At 41.5% G+C, this 24,532-nt stretch overlaps 1 protein-coding gene across 8 annotated transcripts in view; it reads left to right on the forward strand.

Annotated features, from left to right (window-relative positions):
* The window catches only part of utrn (utrophin), a 178,830-nt gene that overhangs the window by 42,126 nt on the left and 112,172 nt on the right, over positions 1 to 24,532 (forward strand). For 7 of the 8 annotated variants that reach the window (XM_061052006.1, XM_061052007.1, XM_061052012.1 and 4 more), the window contains 30 exons: positions 35 to 205; positions 318 to 509; positions 1,211 to 1,345; positions 3,594 to 3,743; positions 4,158 to 4,319; positions 4,759 to 4,890; positions 5,177 to 5,350; positions 5,543 to 5,698; positions 5,815 to 5,985; positions 7,181 to 7,360; positions 8,006 to 8,134; positions 8,760 to 8,930; positions 9,119 to 9,187; positions 9,373 to 9,537; positions 10,085 to 10,222; positions 10,322 to 10,417; positions 10,584 to 10,754; positions 11,465 to 11,637; positions 12,958 to 13,108; positions 14,564 to 14,739; positions 15,045 to 15,180; positions 15,664 to 15,813; positions 16,138 to 16,290; positions 16,400 to 16,501; positions 16,656 to 16,776; positions 17,255 to 17,472; positions 17,818 to 17,935; positions 18,780 to 18,985; positions 19,922 to 20,076; positions 20,563 to 20,752. In XM_061052006.1, coding sequence (XP_060907989.1) covers positions 35 to 205; positions 318 to 509; positions 1,211 to 1,345; positions 3,594 to 3,743; positions 4,158 to 4,319; positions 4,759 to 4,890; positions 5,177 to 5,350; positions 5,543 to 5,698; positions 5,815 to 5,985; positions 7,181 to 7,360; positions 8,006 to 8,134; positions 8,760 to 8,930; positions 9,119 to 9,187; positions 9,373 to 9,537; positions 10,085 to 10,222; positions 10,322 to 10,417; positions 10,584 to 10,754; positions 11,465 to 11,637; positions 12,958 to 13,108; positions 14,564 to 14,739; positions 15,045 to 15,180; positions 15,664 to 15,813; positions 16,138 to 16,290; positions 16,400 to 16,501; positions 16,656 to 16,776; positions 17,255 to 17,472; positions 17,818 to 17,935; positions 18,780 to 18,985; positions 19,922 to 20,076; positions 20,563 to 20,752 — 4,611 coding nt within the window. The remainder of the gene's footprint in view (positions 1 to 34; positions 206 to 317; positions 510 to 1,210; positions 1,346 to 3,593; positions 3,744 to 4,157; positions 4,320 to 4,758; positions 4,891 to 5,176; positions 5,351 to 5,542; positions 5,699 to 5,814; positions 5,986 to 7,180; positions 7,361 to 8,005; positions 8,135 to 8,759; positions 8,931 to 9,118; positions 9,188 to 9,372; positions 9,538 to 10,084; positions 10,223 to 10,321; positions 10,418 to 10,583; positions 10,755 to 11,464; positions 11,638 to 12,957; positions 13,109 to 14,563; positions 14,740 to 15,044; positions 15,181 to 15,663; positions 15,814 to 16,137; positions 16,291 to 16,399; positions 16,502 to 16,655; positions 16,777 to 17,254; positions 17,473 to 17,817; positions 17,936 to 18,779; positions 18,986 to 19,921; positions 20,077 to 20,562; positions 20,753 to 24,532) is intronic. The other variant, XM_061052008.1, reaches the window with a different exon arrangement.

A 24,532-nucleotide genomic window follows, 5' to 3' on the forward strand; every position in this document is an offset into this window, starting at 1 on the left:
ATTTACAAACCTGATGTCATTTACTCCCATTCAGCTGCTGAGCCACCAGGAGCGTTTGGCAGAGAGACAGGAGAGGCAGGTGAATCTGAAGAAGGACTTGGCGGAGATGCAGGAGTGGATGGCGCAGGTTGATGAAGAGTTTCTCATGCGGGATTTCGAATACAAGAGTCCTGAGGAGCTGGAGGCATCACTGGAGGAGATGAAGGTAGGCGCAGGGGTGTGGATGCAACCTAAAAAGAAGATTTGAGCAATATGTATTCCCTGAGACGTGATTTTGACCACTGTCTGCTTTATCTGTGTTTCTTCCTCTCACACAGAGGGCTAAAGAGGAGGTGTTACAGAAGGAGGTAAAAGTGAAGATCCTGAAAGACAGCATCAACGTGCTGGTATCCAAAATGTCGCCCCCTGGTGGAGGCAGTGGCCAAGAGCTGACCTCAGAACTAGAGGTTGTGCTCGCTAACTACCAAAAGCTGTGTGACCGCTTCAAGAGCAAGTGTCACACTCTGGAGGTAATATATGTGACATTTCTGTGTGTGTTTGTGGTCTAGAAATGAAAAAAACATGGTCACTTGTGCTTTTATTTTTATTGGTATATAAAAATATACCAACAGCCTTTGATATTTAGATTCAAAGAGCCTTGTCAGAGTGGATTTAAGTTGGTTTGGAGTTTACGGTTAAAGCCTTTTGTGGTAACAAAAGCTGCTGTGACACATATTAAAGTTAAAACAAGTCAGACTTGTATGCATGAGCAGCCCGATTTGTCTGTTAACTCGCAACCTCCCGGGGTTCAGAAAGGAAAACGACATGATGGTTTATTCGTTGTGTCATTTTGTGGGCAGACTTTTGCTAATTCTCAAGTGCAGAAGAAGAGAGGCTGAAAGGGCACTTGTGAGACTTGTTTTCAGAGCTAATCTACAAGTGTTAAGTTATAGTTCGAGGCCATTTGTTTTTTCATTACCAGCCCCCAGACTCTGCATGGTAAAGGTCAGTCACATCACTGAGTTGTGCTTATGCTTATTTATACAGTTTGCCTGAAGTCTGTTAGTTACAAACCCCTCTTTGCCTTCATTGTTTGGGCACTTCTTAACAGAGCTGTGACTTCATCATATCAGAGTCAATGTGTCCCTGGCTCAGCACAACTGTTTCTAAATGTTCTTGGAGTGTGTTTTTGTGCGTTTTCATTTCGCTGTGGGGGGTGTACACTCTGTAGGAGGTTTGGTCCTGTTGGATGGAGCTGCTTCAGTACCTGGATATGGAGCAGAGCTGGCTCAACACTCTGGAGGAGAAGGTTCAAGGTTCTGACAGCCTACCGGAGAGCACCGAGGCCGTCAGTGAAGCCCTAGAGGTAGGAACACAAATACACACCCACACACACACTAAATGTCATCACATTGGATTTATCTTTCAATTAACACTCCTCTGCTTTTCTTCTCTCCCTCTCCCATAAGTTTTCAAAATCTTTTAAGGAAGGACATTTTTATGCAACATTTATAATTTTACCTTCTCGCTACTTACACGTAATCAAAATAATCATATGTGCAGTTTGATCATGTGATATACTTTGGCAAGTTAAGCTGATCTTGATGTATTGCTTGCTATGTAATCATGTTGCAATTAATCCATTCTTATTATTTTAATTTTTTAAATGTTTTTAAATATCCATTTTAAATAGATAACACTGCACTGTGACTTTAAGATGTTGTAACCACCTTGTTATATTTTAACTTCTGCTTTAGCTGTTATGACTTTATTTTCCTCTTCGTATTTGTTTCTCTTTTTTTTCCATGATTCATGCTTGTGTTAAGCACTTTTAGTTGCCATGGGTGCCTTTTGAAGTGCAATGGAACACTTATTCAGGCTGAGGCAAAATCCCTATATGCAAAACATGAAAATAACTCAAGCAACAGTAACAAGATGATGCAAGAAAGACCAAACTTTTCATCATGTTTACTTTGTGCAGTGTTTGTCTTTTTATTCGTGCAACATGTAAAACATGGTGTTTGCCTTTTTTCATGAAGTTAATTTGTGCTTAATTCTGCTGATCTGTAATATCAGTGTCTGTAGTGTCTTCAGTAGATGCTTATGAAGATAAGACATTTACTGTACAAGTAGTATCTTTTCTGCACGGGTCCCATGTTGTGTTGAGCAGATACTTAAAGATCTGTAGTCTCCAAATTTTGATTTGAAATAAATTGCAGTACTCGTATCATAAAAAAAGACACAATATTTATCATCCTTTACCCAAACAGTTTTACTATTAGTCTCATTTAAAGTTAACATTTCTTCTTGTGCAATACTCCTGGATTAAAAGCCAGTTATGTAGTAAAAGATATAAAACATTAAAACATATCTCATCCTCATGCAAGATAGCACAACAAGACACTTTCTTGTTGCACATAAGCAAAACAAACTTTTAAAATGCAAGTATTCATCTTCCATGGCTTTAGGGACATGTAAGCAGGGTGAAGAAGTTGCATATAGTCAAACTTTGTAAGTACAAAAATAAAGAGTTATTTATTTATTCTATGATTCTTCCTTGGCCTACATTAGCTTTAGAAGCGGCCAAAGATTTCGGTCAGCTAAGATAAAATCACAGCACTGATTTACATGCTTTTAAACTGCATGTGGAAACATATAAAAAGTAAATTTATGAGTCTGAGAAATACCAGTAAATAATCATAAACCAAACCATCCATTTAATATTCCAGCTGTGTTATTAACCTCAGTGTCTCTGACTTTGTCTCCCACATTTCTTCTGCTGTGTCTCGCTCTGCTGCTATATGTGTAGACTGCCCGCAGCCCGTCTGTCAAACTCACTTGAATCACACTGCGGCTTCTGTAACTTTGCATAGTGATGAAGTAAAATGAAGACCCTCTAAGACAATGTACCCCCATCCCACCTCGCTCTCTCTCTCTCTCTCTCTCTCTCTCTCATCCTCACTCTTCCAGTCTCCCAATTTCCCAATCAGACTCACTCCTCTTGAGGCCGCCTCTTGCTCTCTGTCTTCTTCTCTATCTATGCCGGTAACCTCCGGGAAGGAAGAGCATATCTCAAAAAATGCCTGTCAGATTCAACATGTGCAGTCATTTGACAAGGCCCCCTCTCTCTCTCTCTCTCTCTCTAACTCTCTCTCTCTCTAACTCTCTCTCTCTCTCTCTTCTCCCTCGTTCTCTCATTTCTTGTCCAGTTAACGTCTGTTCTCGGTTTGCCTCCTTCTGACACACCCAACGTAGCAGTTTCTGCTCTGTGCCTGTGTGTTCAGCCGTTTGGATTTTTCTACATCTTTCACACACATGCAAACAGATACTCAAGTTGTCTTTAATTTATTTGATTGCTTTTTTCTCTTCCCTTTGGCTTCTAGCTTCAGTAAATGTTTATTTCACTCTTGCCAATTTTTCTAATTTTTGTGGCAAATTGTTGGCACTGTGTAGCAGTTAAACTTTGTTTTGTCTTTGTTGTTTTTGATTCTGGATTTATCAGAGGATCGGTATATTTATTGTCTGGGAATTTTTCATCCTCCAGCTCATTTCCTGTCTCAATTTTCTTCTTCTTGTATTTACCTTTTTTTCTCCATCTCACTGTTCACCCACAGTCTTTGGAGAACGCGCTGCGTCACCCCGGGGACAACAGGACGCAGATCAGAGAGCTGGGTCAGACGCTGATAGACGGAGGCATACTTGACGAACTCATCAGCGAGAAGCTAGAGGCCTTCAATTCACGTTATGAGCAGCTCAACCACCAGGTCAGGACCTTTGGCTTTGTGTGTAGGATGAATGTGTGCTGTCTGCAATGTAGGACAAAAGGCATCCAGTATGTGTTAGATTTAGAATTATTTGCTCAGGCCTGTGTGTTTTTTTGTTAGTCTAGTAATTTTTGTTTTAAAATATTCTTTGAAAAATAATATCTTATGATTTAAGATGTATACTTTTATTTTATTTATCCTTTATGGTGCTGGAATATGTCGAATGAGATGCAATATAATTTCTATATGGTAGTCTTGCCCAAGAGAAATGTAAACAAACACCTTATCCTGTTTGTTCCAGCCTTTTTATTCAGCTTTTCATCTCCAGCTTTTAGACACAACTTTCCCATTAGTCGTATGAATCTGGAGTATCTAAACATCGCTCTTAAACTCATGACTTATCGTTTTTCGCAGGCGGTGAACAGACAGATCAGCCTCGAGCAGCAGCTGCAGACACTAAAGGAGAACGAACAGGCGCTGCAAACGCTGCAGGAGTCTCTGAGCCAGCTGGACCACACGCTCACCTCATACCTAACTGACCGCATCGACGCCTTCCAGCTGCCACAGGAGGCACAGGTAGAGCAAACATCTGCACAAACGCTCACAGTAACCCCCGGGGGAGTGACCAGACAATATGTGACATGCAGGGAAGCACCAAAACGTAATGGATTCTTACTTCAGGAAGAACAGTCTAATATTTTTAAACGATCTCCCTTTAATTAAATGCCTATGGAAGAAACAGTAATAATGGTTTATTAGAAAAATGGTATTCATATATAAACACACAATTACAATTGGATGTTAAACTGTTAAAATCAAGCTCCAAAATCAAGATTATTCTGAAGTCTAAAGAAAGTAGATAAAGACAGTTAGAGACAGTCTAACATACACACACACACACACACACACACACACACACACACACACGCGCGTACAAAGGCTTCATTATTGCGTTCATGCAATTTTAAGTTCTGTAATCTCTTAGTGCAAATGTTTATGTTCTTTCTTCTTTCAGACAATCGGAGCAGAGATCGCAGCCCACGAGCTCACAGTGGAGGAGATGAGGAGGAGAAACGTGGCCAACTTGCCTCCCTCCACTGGTGACAGCAAAGCTGCCAAAGGTGGAACCATGCTGGACCAGCTTCAGGTAACACTGCCTCCTACTGGAGAATATAAGGAACTGCAGAGAAACTGATGACAGGCTCTTTCTCCCTCTGTCGATTAATCCGCAACATTTGAATGTATACTAGAAATTATTTTACAATTCTGATCTTGTATGCATGGAGGAGTGAAAGGAGAAGTTTGAAGTCATTTTACTAATGTTACATCAGGTTTGAGTTCAATTTGTATGAAGACATTGTTTTTGACATTTAAGATAGAAGAAATAGAAATAAAAGGCAAACTGAAGTAACCTCTCCCTTTATCCGTTGCAGAGAAAGCTAAGAGAGATCTCCACAAAGTACCAGCTGTTTCAGAAGCCAGCTAACTTTGAGCAGCGCATGTTGGACTGTAAGAGAGTCCTGGATGGGGCCAAGGCTGAACTGCACATCCTGGATGTCAGGGATGTGGACCCAGAAAAAATACAGCCCCACCTCAACGGTTGCATGGTGAGAGTTACAACTTTCTCAAGCTCTTCTTTTACAAAATGACAAATACTTTATTTGTAGTTGATTGCATGCTCTGAAAGCAAAATGATGATTTATGGATATGTAACCCTAAAAAACAACCTGCCAGCATATCTGCCGACTGATGCAGATAATCAGTCATAAAGGCATATTTTCCTTTTGTATGTCTTATAGAAACTATACAAGTTGCTAAGTGAAGTGAAGCTGGAGGTAGAGACGGTGATAAAAACAGGGCGACAGATTGTGCAGAAACAGCAGACGGAGAACCCCAAGGCCATGGACGAACAGCTCACTGCACTCAAACTGCTCTACAATGACCTGGGTGCTCAGGTAATTCAAAATTTTTAATAGTTAAAGAAAACAATCTTATTCCCCCTCTACAAAACTAACAAAGCTCATGTTGGATTAATTGCAGCACCACGTTTATTTTCTCTTTTTTTCTCCAGGTAACGGAGGGCAAGCAGGACCTGGAAAAAGCTTTGTCTCTGTCTCAAAAGTTTCAGAAGGAGAGCGCCGCCCTGGAGGAGTGGCTGACCACCAACGAGGCTGAGCTGCAGCAGAAGAACAGCTGTGGAGACATGCCCGCTGACATAGACGCTGAGATCGCATGGGCTAATGTAAGTAACTGTACACACCTTTCATCAAGTCTCTTCAGCAGGAGCAAGTGACGTGCTTCTGCTTCTGGCCACTAGGGGGAGAACAAGGACAGCAAGATTCTCTCTTTCTAACTCTGAAGATTTACTGTGCCTGGATTATGTAAACAGGAGAACTGTGGGAAACAAACAATAGTTTAACAATAATCAAGAGTTCCCACTCTGGCCTGTTCAGCGAGGCCTTTTGTTCAGGGACGCTATGACAGCAGGAGTCAGGCTTCTCAGTGCTCTGTACCTCCGTCCTGAGGGAACTGGGGTGAGGTGTTCAGTGGCTGTGTGATGTCCTGTTCTATTGAGGTTGCAATGCGTGTGATGGCCCTGTTGTTGAGTTCTGTTAGGTTTGGTGTGGGGAGACGTGGGTAAAACTAAGCAGCACCTCCTCTGTCTCAGCCTCCTTCATGGCAATATGTGAAAAACAATGACAAGAGAGTAAGCACTTTTACTGTAAGTGCACAAGAGGTATAACACGCTTCTTTCAATACAGTAGATGTCTCACTTTAGCACTACAGTCTCTCCACACAGAACTCCCTCAGCGCACCATCTCCCCTACCTCCCTCACCCCTCCCTTAGTGGTCCGACCGAGTGCAGTAAGAAGAGAATAAATGAAATCAAATTCTCCTAATCTGAAAATATTATCTACAGTAAGATAAGTCAGAACGATAATGTATTCTATCCTGACAGCAGAGCAGCATTTTATTATCAGATTTGCCGGGGGGCTTTTTTTTTTTCTTTTTTTTTTTGGAGCAGACAAGGTCTGTGATATAAATGGGCAAGTTTGATAGTTATTTAAAAAAAACATTTCAGATTCTATCACATCTTGGAACATATTTCCCTGGGTTCTCTTGTGATTTTGAACCCGTTCAAACATCTTCTTTACACATGAAACTCGGGTATGGTTACAAAGTAAGAGAACACAGCAGTATGTAGAGAGGGTAAATGCATATTAAGTTTCAAAGTGAAGACACAGCTAAATTTAGGAAGATGGTACCACACTGTGTTTTTGAGTGGATTACTTTTATCTTTCAGCTCTTTGTAATCTGTAATTCATGCTATGTTTTTGGTATTCACTAGTGTGTGCATCATAAGCTTTCTTTTAATGTTCTGTATGCTGCATCTTATGTATATGTGTGTGCATGTGTGTGTGTTCCTCCCCCACCAGGGCCTGCTGAAGGAGTCTGAGCGTCGTAAAGCCGACCTCTCCGGCCTGATGGAGACCAGCGCCGGTCTGCAGACTCTGGTGGAGGGCAGTGAGGCCGAGCTTGAGGACAAAGTCTGTGGTCTCAATGAAAGCTGGGGCCGCGTCCACACCTGGACCGAGGACTGGCTAAGTGCTGTGCTGGTGAGTGCAAATATTTTATACAGTCAAGTGCTAAATAAATAAAGAGTTGCTGTGTTGTTTATTTAATGTTCTCTGAGTCAGTCGGTTCTCCCACCTGCTTTAAGTTTTCATCATTATGTGCCTGAACAAGAATTCTTCCTGCTTTTATTACTTTGTTTAATCTGTGCCTATTCAGTATGCAATTCTGTAGGGTAATTAAAATGTATTCAATTATTGCTGCTGGAAAAAATTCAGACACACAGGCTCAGTTGGCTGAGGTTTAAAGTGCCTTTTCCCAACATTTGAAATCTAAAAAAAATAATTTAACAAGGTTATTTCTCATGTTTATAACCCCAATTAAAACATGCGCTCATTATTCTGTAAGTCAAGTGCAAGCTGCAATGCTAAGAGGTAACCTTCACATCAAGAAAAAACAAGGACATGCAGATCATGTCTTTAGTACACATATATTTATCATTTGGACTAGAGAGTAAAGTGTGTCTTCTTACAACGAGTCATGGAAAGGTTACAGAAAACTCTCTGATATAACATTTTTCTTTGTTTAGGACTATGTAGAAAATGAGGCAAACACAGGACATTTAACAGCAGTAAAAGTGAATAATTCCTAAAAGAAACACTGACCTTCTTCTTGTATCATGTGCTCAGAGTCACCAGAGTGAAGTGGAAATCTTTGATGAGAACTTGGCCCACATCAGCACCTGGCTGTACCAGACGCAGATCCACCTGGACGAGGCCGAGCGGCTCGGCTCAACGGAGAGAGAGCAGGTGGTAGAGGTAAGAAAGAGAGAGAAAACTGTGATATGAAAAATGGCCCGCTCTAATTGATTTGAGACTGAGATTTTTATTTGACATTGCTGAGAATCTAACAGAAGTTAAGGATTTCTTTGTGGAAGTCATACATCAAGTAAACCCTTTTGTTGTTACCTTGAGGTGATCAGTCATTTCTTGATGTTCATGATTAATTCGACCTGCATCCCTTCTGTCGGAGTAGGACTTTTTAATCCTTCGTTTTAATTGGAATTTCAAAGAAGCATGCATAATAATAAGCTATTGGGAAAACAAGTTAACGACATCGTTCTCACCAAATTTACCTCATTGGGGTAAGCCCTGAGAGAAGTTTAAAAAAGCAGGAAAGAAGGTGGCTAAATGATAAATGTAATTAATATTTTTCCCACAGGGAAGTTGAATTACAAGCCCTTCACTTCACTGCAATTAAAACTGAGAGTCTACATTGAATATCATCTGGTGCCTGCCTGGGCATCTGAACCTTGACAAGTACATGCTGTGCGTAGCTGAATCATGGCAGTACCACCATGCAGTGCAAAAAGAGAAGCTGATACAAAACACAAGCTGACAGATCAATCTTTGACCAGCTGCTCTGTGTTCCGTCTGTCCTCAGAGCATGTTCGAGGAGCTGGAGGACATCAGTCTGCGTGTGGACAATGTCAAGGACCAGGCCATCATCCTGATGACCAGCAGGGGGCCCGCCTGCAGAGACGTCGTGGAGCCCAAACTGAATGAGCTCAACGGCAACTTCGACAAAGTGTCCCAACACATCAAAACTGCCAAGGTAAAATGACACAGACTCAGTGTAAAATCACTGCATTGAACAAGCAAAATGTCTTTATATTCTTTACTAATGTGGATCTAGAGACGGGAGTTAATCTTGCTGAACAGAGAAAAACAGTTTAACTCTCATTAAAGTAAGTGGCACATCTGAGCAGTCATTCTTTCTGTTTCTTGTCTTTTTGCATTCAGATGATGATAAGTCTGGAGTCAGGTGGTGTTGACTTCAACCAGCAATTACCTCATCAGGTAAGAGAAAGAGTGAGTACTATGAAAGCACATCTTCAAGCTAAACCATTGACACAGCTTCTTTACCAAGAAGCGAGCACACATAATGCTCTTAAAGCGAATCTGAAATCAGCTTCAAAGATTTAGAGAGTATCGCAGAGCAGACATTTGTTTTGCTTTGTTTTTGACCTTGGGTTTGTTTTTGCTGCTATCTAAAGGTCATTCACTGGCAGGAGGTCCAAACAGAGAGTGAAAATCAGACTCGTCCCACTGAGGCTCCGGTCCACAGTAAAGAGAAAGACCTTCAGGCAGAGCTGCAGGACACGCTAAGGGCTCTACAGCAGCAGCAGCAGGAACCAGGAAACGTCCTGGATGATGACAAGGTACACAAGGTCCTCTCTTACTTACACCCTTTTTATCCACTTTTACATGATTTTCTTTGAAGATGGTTGAAAACTGATTAAAACAGCAATGCTGATGTTTTAGCAATGTGGAAAGGATAAAAAGCCCTCACTACTTTTGTTTTTTTTTGCAAAGCTCTCCATTAATTTCAAGCATTTCTGGCAAATTCCCAGAGACATTTGAAAATACACACAAACACATTTTCTTTCCTTGCTTGATTTTAATGAGATTCTTTATGAAGAATGGAGGCTATTTCAAGCTGCTACGATAAGAGAAGCTTTAATTAGGCATTACAAGGCCTCACAAGTTTTGAATGAAATTTTTATCATTAAAGTTTATGATGTTAAATTCACTGCCTTAACAAGCACGAACAATCAGGATGCTTGGATTTTGCTTTAAAATGTACATTTCCTGTGAAGTGTCTGCAGCATATCCATTCTCAACACTCTTTTGTTGTGAACGTTTTTGAAAGATTTTTTATAATTTAATTTGCTCTTTATTTGTCCCGTGTCTTTTTTTTTACACCAGATGGACGAGGAGAAAGCCAGCGTGGAGGACCTGCTGAGACGAGGAGAAGAACTGCTGCAGGAAACTTCAGACGTGGGTCAGACGGAGGAGCTGAGACTTCTGCTGCTCCGGCTTCAAAGCCAGTATTCCACTCACAGGGTAAGAAGCATCAAAGGCTAAGTTTTGTCTCTCTTTAGCCTGGCTTATATATAGGAGAGTTTGTATTTTATTTTGTGTATGTTCCTCTTCCTGCTTTAGGAGTTGAGGGTGGTACGGATCAGGCAGGTGGGAGTCTCTGTGGAGTCTTCTTCTACTCAAACAGTCACAGAGCAGACAGGAGAGTTACAAGCCGAGGTGAGGGATTCATTCACACGAGCATGTTTTAAGTACACAAAGATGCTAACTATGAACTCTCTTAATCACTTGGTTGTGTCTTCTGTAGTGTAAGTTCATTAAAGTGTGTCATTCTGTTATCACTCACCTCTATCCTGTGTTTCCTCTCTGCTCCTGTGTGGTGTAGGAGTTGTCGTCACCAAAGCGTAGCAGGGCTCCTTCATTGAGTCCGTCCGACTACCTGCTGGACATTAATAAAGTGCTCCTCGCCATGGCCGACAACGAGCTGCTTTTGAACTCCTCTGAGCTGAGCGGGGGGCTCTACGAGGACTTTTCAAGTCAAGAGGACACGCTGAGGGTGGGTTTCTCTCAAATGTCCAAAGTTCTAAGTCAAACGCTGATTATTGCATTGAAGTTTAATAGGACAAAACAATATAGAGGTACAAGATATCAGTTTGTTGTAGAAATAAAAAACAGAAGCTAGCCTTACACCTTGGGGAGGTTGAAGTGTCTAAACTTTTTTTGATTTTGTATTGACTACTATTTTTAAAATTAACTTAAGATTTTCTCTCAGAATTATAAATTATTAAAGCTCCTGTGGGGAGTTAAAGCTGCAGACTGCAGTTTCTGTAGTTTTTTTTACATTTTCAGTTCCAAAGGTTCCAAATGATTGATGCATTGGACTTAAAGGATTTTATTTTTTTGGTCATAAAACACAACATGTTTGCAAGTGAAGGGTGAGATCAGCAAAGACGTAAGAGGTACGGCTTTGTACACGCTACAGGGGCTTGGACATCAACACACACTGACAGTTTCTCACAGGAGCGTTTAGGTCAATAGGACCTGATTCAACATTTCCTTTCTTTGGAAGTGATCAGCAAAATATTTTAATAATTTATCTGTCTAAGATAATTTGCTGCCATTGATGGAGTCATTTAAATTATCTTTCCCGTTACGGTCAGTCAACGTTCCCCCTGTGTGAAATTTTTAGCCAACTTTATCATCAGTGGTCTCCCCTTCCCTCTCTTATCTTTCTGCCCCCTCTTTCTTTTATTTGTATTTTTACAGAATATCAAAGACAATCTGGAGCGTCTCGGTGAGCATGTCACAGGGATCCATGAGCGGCAGCCCGACGTGGTTTGTGACGCTAACCCTGCCGAGGTTGCCCAGATCGGAGACGCCCTCGTACAGCTCAACTCGGAGTGGGACCGCATCAACCGCATGTACAACCACCGCAAGGGGTACGTGCAGCAACAAGATCGCATCTGCAAGAAGTAGTGCTCAAATTAGAAAATAATCTCTCAGTGGCAACAGGGAGACAAGCAGCTATTATCAGATAAATATACATGGAGCTGTGGGGATGTTTAATGCAAGCTGTCAGCTCATCAGGAGACAACATGGACAATTTAAGAGATGCACCAGGACACACAATCAACACCCGACACTCTCACACTGACCTTGATTACTATCAAAACAAGCCCTTAGGCTCAAACACTCTCATGCCTTTTCACATATCCACTCACTCATTCACACTTAGGAACGCACACACACACACATTAGGTGACCTTGACCACCATCACAACAGTTCCTTAGGCATAAACAGTCTTCATCTGCTGAGCACTCTATACCCACATGCAAGAATAAATGAGTAAGCTAATTTTGTAGATTGCCAGCGAATGCTGATTCAATCAGTTTCTAATCACCGTAACCCGGGGACGCCATTATAAACAAAACAAAAGAATGAAGTGCACTTTGTCAGTTTGCTTATTTCCCTGCCTTGTCTCTCTGATCAGATCTGTTGCTCTACGAGCGATGCCGTGAGAGGAAACAACCCTCATGCGGACCATCAGTGTGATAAAGATCGGCTTTTTATATTAGCAGTTTCAGTAATCAGCTTCTCTGTCTGTGCTGATTTATTCATTGATGCGTTTTGAATTGTCCGGTGTTGTGTTGACATTTATGGCGTTTCATAGAGGTCAACTGAGCCACTTTCCTCATTTCAAATAAAGAATTTCACAAACGGTTAGTGCTATATAAGAGACAACAATTATTTACTTTCAAACCCTGTTCTTTAATAGGCCCACTTGACTTTGAAGAAGGAAATATATAAATTAGGGAACAGTATATATTTTTTTAAGGAGGAATCATTCAAAAATCTAACCAGATTCTACGTTAATCATTCAAATTAAAAGTCTACTAAATAAGTTAAACTATAAGAGAGAGGCTATATATAGATAGATAGGTGAGGAAGATAAAAACACAAGTCTGAGCACACATCAGAATCCTTAACAGCAAAAATTTAGCCCATTACACATCACCTCTTCAAGGCTTGACTGACTGGTACGCCTCCATCCGCCTCATCTACAATTTCAAACACACAGAGGTGTAATGGTGGGCGGAAGTTGTCAGTGGACTAAAAGGGGAGGCTTTACATTTTTCAGGTTTGACTTGAAGCAGTAATCATAATAGCCTTTATTAATACAGAAAAAGGTATCTCTTGCTTTACTAGTTCCTCCAGGTTAATGTCTTGTTGAATGATCTTGCGTCTTGTTGTGCTGCAGGAACTATGACCGTGCTGTAGAAGAGTGGAGGCAGTTCCACTGCGACATGAATGACATGAGCCAGTGGCTGACTGATACAGAAACACTGCTGTCTGAGAGTGTAGGCCCGGACGGACAGCTGGACCTGGAGTCTGCACGACAACATCAGGAGGTCAGTGAAGGGCAGAGGAGCACACGGAAGTCTAAATTTGTATGACAATGTATTATTTTAGTTATTATTTAAAGACCCAAGGACAAGAGTAGAGACACAAATGGAAAATAACTGAACTGATTTCTTTGAATGCTTTTAAATCCAGGCTGAGAGCACTTGAGTCGACCTCCTTTACTTGTAACTGTTTTTGATCATTTTAATTTACTTGTAACTGTTTTTGATCATTTTAATTTACTTGTAACTGTTTTTTATCATTTTAATTGCTGTCTGTATGTTGTGAGTGTGACTGTGTAATTTTTGCTGCCTCTTGGCCAGGACTCCCTTGTAAAAGAGGTTTTTAATCTCAATGGGACTTTCCTGGATAAATAATGGTTAAATAAATAAAATAAACAAAGAGAACAAAATAACACCGTTTGGGGACAACTGAGATGAGAAAAATCCTCAAATATCACGTCAAAAAGTCCTAAAAAGGAAGCGTCCTCCTCTGAAACAGGACTGTCTATTTCTAGCAATTAACAATGCGCTTAAGTCTTTAAATAACAATGATTTATTTATATATTTCCATCCTCATGCTGAGGTTAAGAGCTTTATTAAAATGTATTCTAAATTCTTGTATTTTACATGTTTTTATGGCCCTTTAGAAAACTTGCATCTGCTTGCATCATAATTATAATAAATACTAATAACTCCCATTATAAACCCACACCCTCTAACATGTTTTATTAGCTCAAAGCACGATCATTACCTTCCAAAGGCTGCTGTGGCAATGTGTTTGAAATGTAAGCAGCTCGATGGTCGGAAATGTTACAGAGATAATTGCATTTGTTCCCCTTGAGGGAAAGAAGTGGGTGCAATAATGTCCCTTGTAAACTTACACACCGCTCTTTAAAGTGTTCATTACGCAGAGCCAGAAACGAGACAAGTAAACTGAGGAGTAACATGAGAAAGTGCTTCTCATTTTGCTCTGTTTAATTACCCTAGCAGCATTCTCGTCCTTGTTTGGGAAATTAAAATCTCTATGTCCACTATTTATATTAACACTGACAGCATTAGCACCATCAACAGCTTCATCAGTGGGATTTGAAAAGTCTGCGCTTCCCTCCATTACGTCCGACTCGTTCGCATGTTTTCTCTGTTTCTGAGATAGAGACCAGGGATCAAGTGGCTGAGAATTGAGAGATAAATTAACTGACTCACCCTTTAGCGGCCTTTACAAGCACTCTCCCTACTTTACAGGTCCGTCTTGGCAAGTCAGATCTCTCTTAGTGGAAGTAGAGCTTTGGCAGCTTAAATCGTGATTGGCTATAAATCACACCAGTGTGTCAATCACAGATATACTTGGAGCGATGGACTTGAGTAGAGGGATTTGGCCCTAAATCATGCGGCTTATGCTGTTTGATTGATCCTCTATTCCACCTTTTTTTTCTGTCGTTTATTCAATTGTATGTATTTCAGGAGCTGGAGGAAGGCCTTGCCAGCCACCATTCTGTCATGGCCGTACTGACCCGCACAGGAAAGCAGATAACCAGGCAGCTGTCGTCTCCAGATGGATCCCTTCTCGAGGAGAAGCTAGACATCCTCTGTCAGCGTAGGAGAGCTGTCAATCGCGTAGTCCTTGAGCGACAGCGCAGGTAACCTCAACTAGGAAACACGAGATGTCCCTCCTCATATGTATTGAAAGGTTAAGAGCATGTGGTCATATTCTTATCATTGATGTGACTAGATTACATTTGGTTTTCAGAGTAAGATGTAGCAAACATCAACAACCTTATTTTTCTTTATCAGCGTTTGCCAGGTTAACATTATCAGTGTGGTCAATCAGTCTATAACAGTAATTTAAATGTAAATTCAGGATTAGGCCTGCAACCTGCGGGGAAATAGAGATCCTAATCTGGGAACGTAATGAAAGTGTGTGTTTGTGTGTTTGTGTTTGCAGACTGGCTGGAGGGGATCCGGCCCTGTCAGAGATGAAAAGGAGGCGCGAGGAGCTGGCCGTGTGGCTGCAGCAGACCGAAAACGCTGTCAGCTCCTTGCCTGTCACCGCCACTGATGAAAACCTCCGAGAGCTCAAGGTACGGCAGGAACTCAAACACGCTCGAGTTAGTGTGAATCCTTTGAGATTCTTAGTTTTGATCTAGAGGCTGGTGGAGTCAGCTGTTTTTCATGGTCAGCTCTAAAAGTGTAGGATTCTTATTTGTTCTTTTTTTCCTGCCTGCTTCACTTTACTGACAAGTAAGCTCCCTGCTGCCAATCACAAGCAGAAACCCAACAGCTTTGATCGAGGAAATACAATGCCTCAATGTTTTCAGTCTGCACTCCTTCCTGACAACAACCTCAGCCAGACTCCTCCCCTGTGGAGACACATTGAAGAAAGTACAATAAATCATATTATCTAGATATATGGAGGAACTCTGTGTTGTGCTGCTGACCTTCACAATATACCTCATTGATTTCATTTTTACTTATTGTGCCCTCCTTTGTCAATACATCACCAAATCAATCCATCTTTGTGCCATTAAAGGTCAGGGCCTTTTATTTCCCCCTCTCTTTTGCAGGCCCTCGCAGAGGAAATGGATGCACACAATGAACGCCTCGGATGGCTAAACAAACACGCCCCCCAGATCCTGGCCAGTCCCAGTGTGAGCCCTCAGAGCCGAGACCAGCATGTGGGCAAACTGAGAGCCATCAACCTGAACTGGAGCAAGGTGAGAGTCTTACCAACTGCATCTCAGCCATGTCTAACATTTTTTTTTTAAGTAATAATGTTTTTTTTGTTTATAAGAAAAAAAGAAAATGTTTTTTTAAATCAAATAATAAAAACAAGATAATGAAGAGAGATGTATTACAACTTCTTACATATTGTTTCATATGGCTAAACCAGTTCCCCAAAACCAGCTTTTTGGAGTTAATATTTGAGTTTTATCCTGCAGGCCACATCATCTCCTTTCCTTCCTTTTTTTGTCCCTATTCTTGTGCCTCTCCTACTCTCTAATTATTTCCCTCATCTTTACACATCCTTTCCTCTGCAGGTGACCCATGAGCTGTTGGACAAAGTGGGGGAGGTGGAGGCCAACCTGCAGAGTCACGCCCAGTTCCAGGACCGGATGAACAGACTCACTGACTGGGTCGTCGTCACACATCAGACAATCGTGACCCGAGGACTGAACCAGAGCCAGGCACTGGTACATATGTCACAAGAAACAACACACATTACCTCACTGATGTATCCATTCATCTCAGACACAAAATGTTGCACCTGTGTTGTACCTAAACTGATCACGCCTGTTGCAGGCTCTGGAGGCCTCCATGAAGGACAGGAAGAGAGACCTGGAGGATCTGTTGGCTCATTCTATAGATCTACAGAGACGACAGCAGCTGCTGCCTCAGGAAAAGGTCTCGGCCTCAGCATTACCTCTAATTAGCTCATTTTATTTTCTATGTTGTATTGAATTGTAATTGGCTGTTTTATAAAGCGAGAATATTCTCTGTTTCTTTGTGCTTTTAATTGATTATTTATATTTTCTTGTGCATACATTCATGTGTATAGAGTGAGGTGGAGCAGCTGGCGGGTGATTGGAAAGCTCTGGATGTTCGACTAAGGGATTCTCTCCAGCCACCCGTCTCCCCGTGGATGCAGCAGCAGCAGGTCGTCCAGCACCAGCAGCTGGGTAAAGATTTAGAGGAAATGCACTTATTAAAACTTGTGATTTCGCTCCTTTCTGCCTCACTAGCTGATGAAAAGTCTCAACACGATCCTAATGAGGTGTTGAGCCCTTTAATGAGAGACAGAAAATGAGAACATTAACAGGTAATATGAACATGCACTAGTACGAGAGGCTAATATGTGCTCGTTTCTGAATGTCTCAGCTAAATGTAGAGCATGAAAATGCATGATGAAACAACAAATAAGAGGTGAGCAACAAAGTCCTGGTTGTGCAACAGTAAAAAAACAAACCCTGGTGCCTCATTCATCATGATTTAGTGTGATGCCACTTTCCTCAGAGAGCTATTTGACAGCACCTCCTCTCTCACTCCAACATCTTTTAACGCTCATTGCATCATTTCCTTTTAATGAACTCTCAATATGTCAACACTGCTTCCCCTGAGTTCCCATGCTCTTTTTCTTTCCCCTCACCACTTCTCCAGTGTCTGCGGTCCCCTCAGCCGTGCAGATGGCCAGCCTGGTGAGCGAGGACCCCCACTACCAAACCCCGCACACGCCGGACACCGTGGCACCCACCGACCTCAACGAGACGGCCACCGAGCTGGCAGACTGGCTCCTGCTCATCACACAGATGCTGAAGTCTAATATTGTGACAGTGGGGGACACGGATGAGATCAGGACCACTATGGGACGGCTTCAGGTAAGCAATAGGGTGTAGTGTGTGACAGTCGGCAGCTTATTATGTAAAATAAAAACTCTTTCAGCAATATTCTAGTATGTCTGACTGTGTGTGTGTGTGTGTGTGTGTGTGTGTGTGTGTGTGTGTGTGTGTGTGTGTGTGTGTGTGTGTGTGTGTGTGTGTGTGTGTGTGTGTGTGTGTGTGTGTGTGTGTGTGTGTGTGTGTGTGTGTGTGTGTGTGTGTGTGTGTGTGTGTGTGTGTGTGTGTGTGTGTGTGTGTGTGTGTGTGTGTGTGTGTGTGTGTGTGTGTGTGTGTGTGTGTGTGTGTGTGTGTGTGTGTGTGTGTGTGTGTCTATTTTTCTTACAGGTGACAAAAAGTGACCTGGAACAGCGTCACCCGCAACTTGAAGACATTTTCACTTTGGCACAGAACATCAAAAACAAAACCTCCAATCTGGATGTGCGCACATCTATTACAGAAAAACGTACGTATTAAGCAAGATGTTCCCACTTGGAAGTTGCTCAATAGTCAGTTTGCTTCTTTTAATTCATACATTTCTAACATTTTATTTAATTCACTGCATTTTTCTTGAACTACTCTGAAAATGTTTTCTGTCTGTTAGTTCCTTAGAAAGTACTTTAGGCTGCGTGATGAAGTTTTGTTGAGTTTTAATGAAAAGAAAGATAGAAAAAGAAACTTTGGAGCAAATATCCTTTTTGTGGCTTTATTGTACTGATAGTTCAGTGGATAGAGTCAGAAATCCGGGAGAGAGCGAGAGAGAGAGAGAGTGGGAAATGACATGAAGGAAAGGAGCCACAGGTCGGATTTGAAACGGGGCTGCCTGCTTTGAGGACTATAGCCTCCGTAAATGCAAGGTGTTCCTGAAGGCTTTACAAATCTGAATATTTGTATAGTTCGCGTGCACTAACGACTAGGCTACTGGCGCCCCAACTCAAAGTATCTTTTTTTTCCTTTCATTCGGTTTTCCCTATGGTACTTAAGAAAATGATGAGTGGGGCGCTGGTGGCGCAGTGGTTAGTGCGCGCGCCCCATGTATGGAGGCTGTCGTCTCAAGCGGGCGGCCCAGGTTCACATCCCACCCGTGGCCTCCTTCCCACATGTCGTTCCCCACTCTCTCTCTCCCTGATTTCCGACTCTATCCACTGTCCTATCTCTCTCCATTAAAGGCACAAAAAGCCCAAAAATAAATCTTTAAATAAAATTTTGTGTTTTACAGTGATCAAAAAAAATCTGGTGTTTAAAGTTCCCTTATTACTTTTGCTTTTAAAGTGACCTTCTCTTGTACACACATCTATCTGTGTCACTAGTTGAGAGGGTACGCAGCCAGTGGGACAGCACTCAGCATGGCGTCGAGGCACGACTCCAGCAGCTGGACAACATGATTGGCCACAGCAACCAGTGGGAGGAGCAGAGGAAGGAGGTGAACGCTGTGATTGGGCACAACGAAGGACGATTCCACAACCTTCTTCAGCAGTCCAGAGATCCCCTGACTAAACAGCTTGCTGACAACAAGGTTAGGGAGAAAGTTTCACCTCTAAACTTCATCTCCATGTACTCTGTGCGTCTCATGCCTGTCCTTCTGTATCCCTGTCATTATAGTGAGCTCATGCGAGTCATGTACTCATGGGAGTTTGTCTGCTCATTCTCCTAATAGAGAGAAAATTCTTAAACCAAACCAAACTTTATAAATTACTAAAACTCCTTTGTACAGCTTTATAGGTGTGTAAAAGGTGGGAATGAATAAATCACCTTTCTGTAGCCTCACTATGAACCTTAATAACATCCATCCGCCCACATCATCCATCATTTTAATTAGAAATGATGAGAGTTTCTGGGAAATAACTAAGCCACATGATTGTGTGTGACTCATTACAATAATCAAACACTAGAGGGCAACTGAGTTTAACAGAATCCAGCATGTCAGATACACATGTCTGCTCCTGCTGTGTGTGGTCTTGTAATGAGGAGTAATTGTCCGTCAGGAATCATCATGTAGTGTACCTGTTTTGTTAGAAAAACAGAAGCCTGGGGGTCAAATATGGATGACATATTTGTTAAAGCTTGATTTAAAATAATATTCTAGCCTCATGAATAACAGTTGAATCTTATGTAAACTTTTTAATTAAGTAGAGGTTAAAACATCAATGTCAGATGGCTTAGTGGTACGAAAACAAAATTCTTTGTTTTCAGTGCCTGAAGTTTAATTTAACTGCTTAGTTTAGATAATAGGTCATTAATATTCTTGAAGAGCAATTTATCTAACTCAAGCAGATACCAGCACACAATAAATAGAGAAAAACAGTGCATGCAAATAAAAAACCAAGCCCCCCCCCCCAAAAAAAAGTGGTGTGAGCAGTGCCCTTCACAGTGACACGTACAGGCTGAGTCACATCTGTCACATTCTCAGTGTCACCATGATCCTAATGCCTCCGCGTTGATCGTTTTATAGGCGTTCCTCCAAGACCTGGGCCGAGGCCAGGCTGCAGTCGGGGCCTTCAACGAGCTGTCCAGTCGTCTTCTACAGGAATATTCTACCGACGACACCCGTAGGATCAAAGAGGTCGCAGACGCACACAATGCTGCATGGAACAGCATCAACAACAGGTGATCATTCACTCACCTATTAACCCGTGCATATGGTTTAATTGCGTTGCATGATGGGCTGATAACTGCTGTCTCTATCTTATCATGTTTATCACAAGGCTGTGTTGAATTCTTAATTCTGAGTGGTCAATCACAGCATTTTAAGCTCAGCAATTTCTCTTTAGCAGACTGCTGATTTGTTAAGACTTAGGAGGACTTACACAGCAGAGAGGAAAAAGCTAAAGAGGTGATAATAATAAATTCACACTAAGTGGAACATCATTGGGATATGACAGTGTTTAAAGACTGTGGAGTGTGAAAGAAAATGTCAACTTTGATAGTGTCAAGGCATTGACTTCTGTATATGAAGCGCCTGCTCTAATGACTTAGCTTAAACCAGCATCCCAAAGGGGCTAACTTTTCCTAGCTGAACATATTAAATACATCAATAAAACTATTTGAGTGTTTTTTGATGCATAGTCTTACGCTTGAACCATCGATCCACAGAGCGAGTGACCGTCACGGCCAGCTGGACAGTGACCTGAAGGGCCTGCAGATGTCCCTCAGGGAGCTTGAGTCCTTCCTCAAATGGCTCCAGGAGGCAGAGACGACCGTCAACGTTCTGGCCGACGCCTCCCAGAGGGAAGACATGTCGCAGGACTCCGCCCACGCCAAGGAGCTGAGGCTACAACTGGAGGTAGGGCTAAAAAAAAAAAAAAACAGACAGGGTTACCGTGTGTGAAAGAGTGTGTGTATGCAATCTATTCACAGGTGCTAGCCTATTATCTCAGTGTCATCCTTCATTAATGTATCCTTCACCAATAGAAAAGAGGCAGCCGTGTGTGCGTGTGTGTGTGTGTGTGTGTGTGTGTGTGTGTGTATAAGCTGCTTGTTTAAGGTGTGTGAGTGGGTGGGCACACAGAGGGCAGGTGAGTGCTTGTATGCATCAAGCGCGGCTCATTGATCCTCTTTTCCTATGCTGCTTAGGAATTCTGTGTCTGTGTGTGTGTGTGTGTGTGTGTGTGTGTGTGTGTGTGTGTGTGTGTGTGTGTGTGTGTGTGTGTGTGCGTGTGTGTGTGCGCGCGTGTGTGGGTGTTTGCACTCACTAGTTTGTCATTTACCCAGACTTCTTGGCAGGGACCTGTTGAAACACATCATCTTATATTTTATTCAACATTTTAATACCCAAAACCGCTTCACCTTAACCTTTCCAAAGATCAAACAGACAATCATCTTCTTTTTTTTTTGACATCCTGCTCAAGTTTAAAAGTCTTTTTCTTTTACATTCTTTGTCTGTCGGTCTTGCCCTCTCAGATTCTTCACTGACGTACTTTCATTCACACAACTTCCTTTTTTTTCCTCAAATGATCAATGATTTGACCCAAGTGTGTCTATGTCCTTGTCGCTGAGAAAATGCTGCATTGTCATACCTCTCCTAGAATCGAAGGCCACCATCCAATAACAACATATTTTCTTTCATTGGCTTGAATACGACGGTGCTTCTACTACTACTTGTGTTAAAGTATTTTTATACAGGACAAGGTTAGAGGGAAAAGTGATACAGAGTCACAACATGAGTGCACACAAAGATTTCTGAGAATGAATTTACTCGTTGCAGATGTGACGCAAAGAGATTTTGAAGCTCATTGTTGATACCGAACTGGATTAAGTCTTTTAGTTTGAAAGAAATAGATATAATTATACATCATCTGCCTGTTATTGTAATCTTTATTTGTTTTATGAAACTTATTCCGTCATTATGAGCACTTTTAAAAGTGGCAAACGACACATTTTTCTACTATTATATTTTATCTCTAAAACATGTGTCAGGGTCATCTCAAAGGTCAAGTGTGTGGTCAGTGATATTAAAAAAAAGGAGCTGAAGTTTGATTTAAGTTACAGTTAGAAGATCACATCTAGAGCCGCAACATATCTGTGCATCTTTCCAAACTGGATCGGCCATCGTTTGACTTTTTATTTATTTATTTTTTTAGATATATTTTTGGGGCATTTTCTTTGTGCCTTTATATGAGAGATAGGACAGTGGATAGAGTTGGAAATCAGGGAGTGAGAGAGTGGGCAATGACACGCGGGAAAGGAGCCACAGGTTGGATTCGAACCCGTGCCGCCCGCTTGGAGGACTACAGCCTCCATACATGGGACGCGCGCTCTAACCACTGCACCACCAGCGCCCCATCATCGTTTGACTTTTAATCTTTTTTTTTCTCTCAGTACAGAGTAAAGATTGTCATTGATTGCACTCAGGCCTAGAAAGTGGGATAATGAAACAGACTGTGTGTGTGTGATGACATAAAAAGCTGTCTCTCAAAGTCTATTATTAACTCACGATGACTGTGCTGCCACTTTTCAGTGTCGAGTTACTTTAATCACAAATTTGGCCACAGGCCGCTGTCACACTGACTGTTTTCATATTAAACTCATAGTTGTTGAGTGGTGGGTTACAGTGAAGAAAACAAATGGAGCACGTTAGTGAATTTTCCTGAAAATGTAGAAGCTGATTTAAAAAAAACAATCAAAACAAGTTTTGCTGTAATGGTGTAATTTTGCACATGACTGCAACAATGCAGTTATCCTTATGGATAAAAATGCACACAGTCACACTGATATAATATCATTCTATTCAGGCTGTTGTTTTCTTTTGTGTTGTTCTAATGCCGTTGTTTGGATAGGCCTATTGGCACGTGCGGCTGTGCGCGACGTTAAATGCTTTAACCACTTCCAGGGACAGTGGGGGTCACCAGTCTCTGGCACCCTTAATTTGGGGTCGCTGAAAATTTTGGGAACCCCTGGACTAGACCACAGGATTCTCCAACTTTTGGTTCAAAACAAAGTGTCCATTTGAAAGTTGAAACATGTTTCTTTCTTACTGATAGTGAGGTGAAAATATTGATACGCATATTATGTTTGTCTGTTTGATATGAGGCAACAGTCAGGGTCTGATTTATTTAGCTTAGCCTAGCATTTAATACCATAAAGGGTTGAACAGCAAGCCTTATCTCTGTTTGAATTAAATTTGTAATTTGATTCATTTATTTTAGCTCATTACATAATAAATACATTTATCTCCGCAAATACATAGATTGACACCAGGTGTGTCTGTCATTGAAGTATTGCTAAAGCCATGAGGTGATTTGCAAACCATCATGTAAAAGAAAGCAATCAAAGAAACGCCTGAGTGAAACATTTTAGCACCAAACTCCCTGTAGATCCAAAATTCTGTTGTATTGATTGTTTGTTGTGTGTGGGTTAAAAAAAAAACAACCTCTCAACTGAAGAGCTTTTGTAGGTTGATTTTTGAAGAGAGCAAAGCTAGCAGACCTTTCATAATAATCCTTTTTAACTTTTCCATGACTCACTTTTATCCCTTTAGACTGTGGAAGGTTCAATCCATGATACTCATATAAACATTTAAATTGGTTTACGGTACTTTAATACTTTTTTCATGATCATTTAATTCTCGTTACAGGTCAGCAATTTGATAGAAATACATCAAAGCATTATATGCTGTTTAATATTGTATTCTAATTTTATGTTATATAAGAGTATAGTTTCTTTTTTGGGGGAAATTTAAGCAAATTCAGTGTAAATGAATTCTTGTGGAGGAGCAGCTGTGCTGTGCTCATTAGGGTTTTTAGGTGTGTTCATTAAAATCAAACACACTGAAGGGGTGATTAACTTGTGAATAGTGGTGCATAAGCAATCTTCTTGTAGTGTATAATTAGAGAAGCTCACTATAATGAGAGCTTGTATGTGGTACATGTATGTATTGGTCACATGACACAATAGATATGCAGACAAATTGAAAAGTAAATGAATCAAGTATCAAGCACATGGAGCTGAAACTTTCACGTTCGGCTCTCAGCATTACAATTAACATGTACCTGCATATGTGTGTGTGTTTGTGGACAATAGCAGGGTGAGCAGGACTGAAGTACTTACACCCTACAACCTCTTATAGTGCATACCTGCTACTGACAGCGCCTTTATGACTGAGCTGACCACATGCTCTTGCTTGTGATTTCCTGTGAAGCCGAGTCGATGCTGTGTGGAATGAGTGAAACGGATGCTGTAGCCAGTTAAACCTTGTCTAAACAGAGCCCTTCAATAAGCTCATCATGATCCCCTTTTCACAGTGACCGTGTGGGCATGAGCCTGTCGATAAATGACAGTCACTCTAGGCTGGGTGTGCAGGGTAATCTGCATGTCGGTTTAAAGGAATTTATCTGTGTGTTTATCCTCCCTGATTTGGAGTTTATCTGTAAAAAGAGACAATGCAATAGGAGCAAGCGCTGTATTGAAAACTGAAGAGCCACAACAAGTACTCTATGTGTATATGTGTCAGCGTGTGCTTATTTTAAATGTATGACTCATATTTACGGGGAACAGTCGATGTGAGGCGAGCTGCTCCTGGGCGATACAGAGGTTTTCATCCTCTTTTCAAATAAATGCCTCTCGT

This window comes from Labrus mixtus, chromosome 12 (assembly GCF_963584025.1).
Source record: "Labrus mixtus chromosome 12, fLabMix1.1, whole genome shotgun sequence".
NCBI classification, from domain to species: domain Eukaryota; kingdom Metazoa; phylum Chordata; class Actinopteri; order Labriformes; family Labridae; genus Labrus; species Labrus mixtus.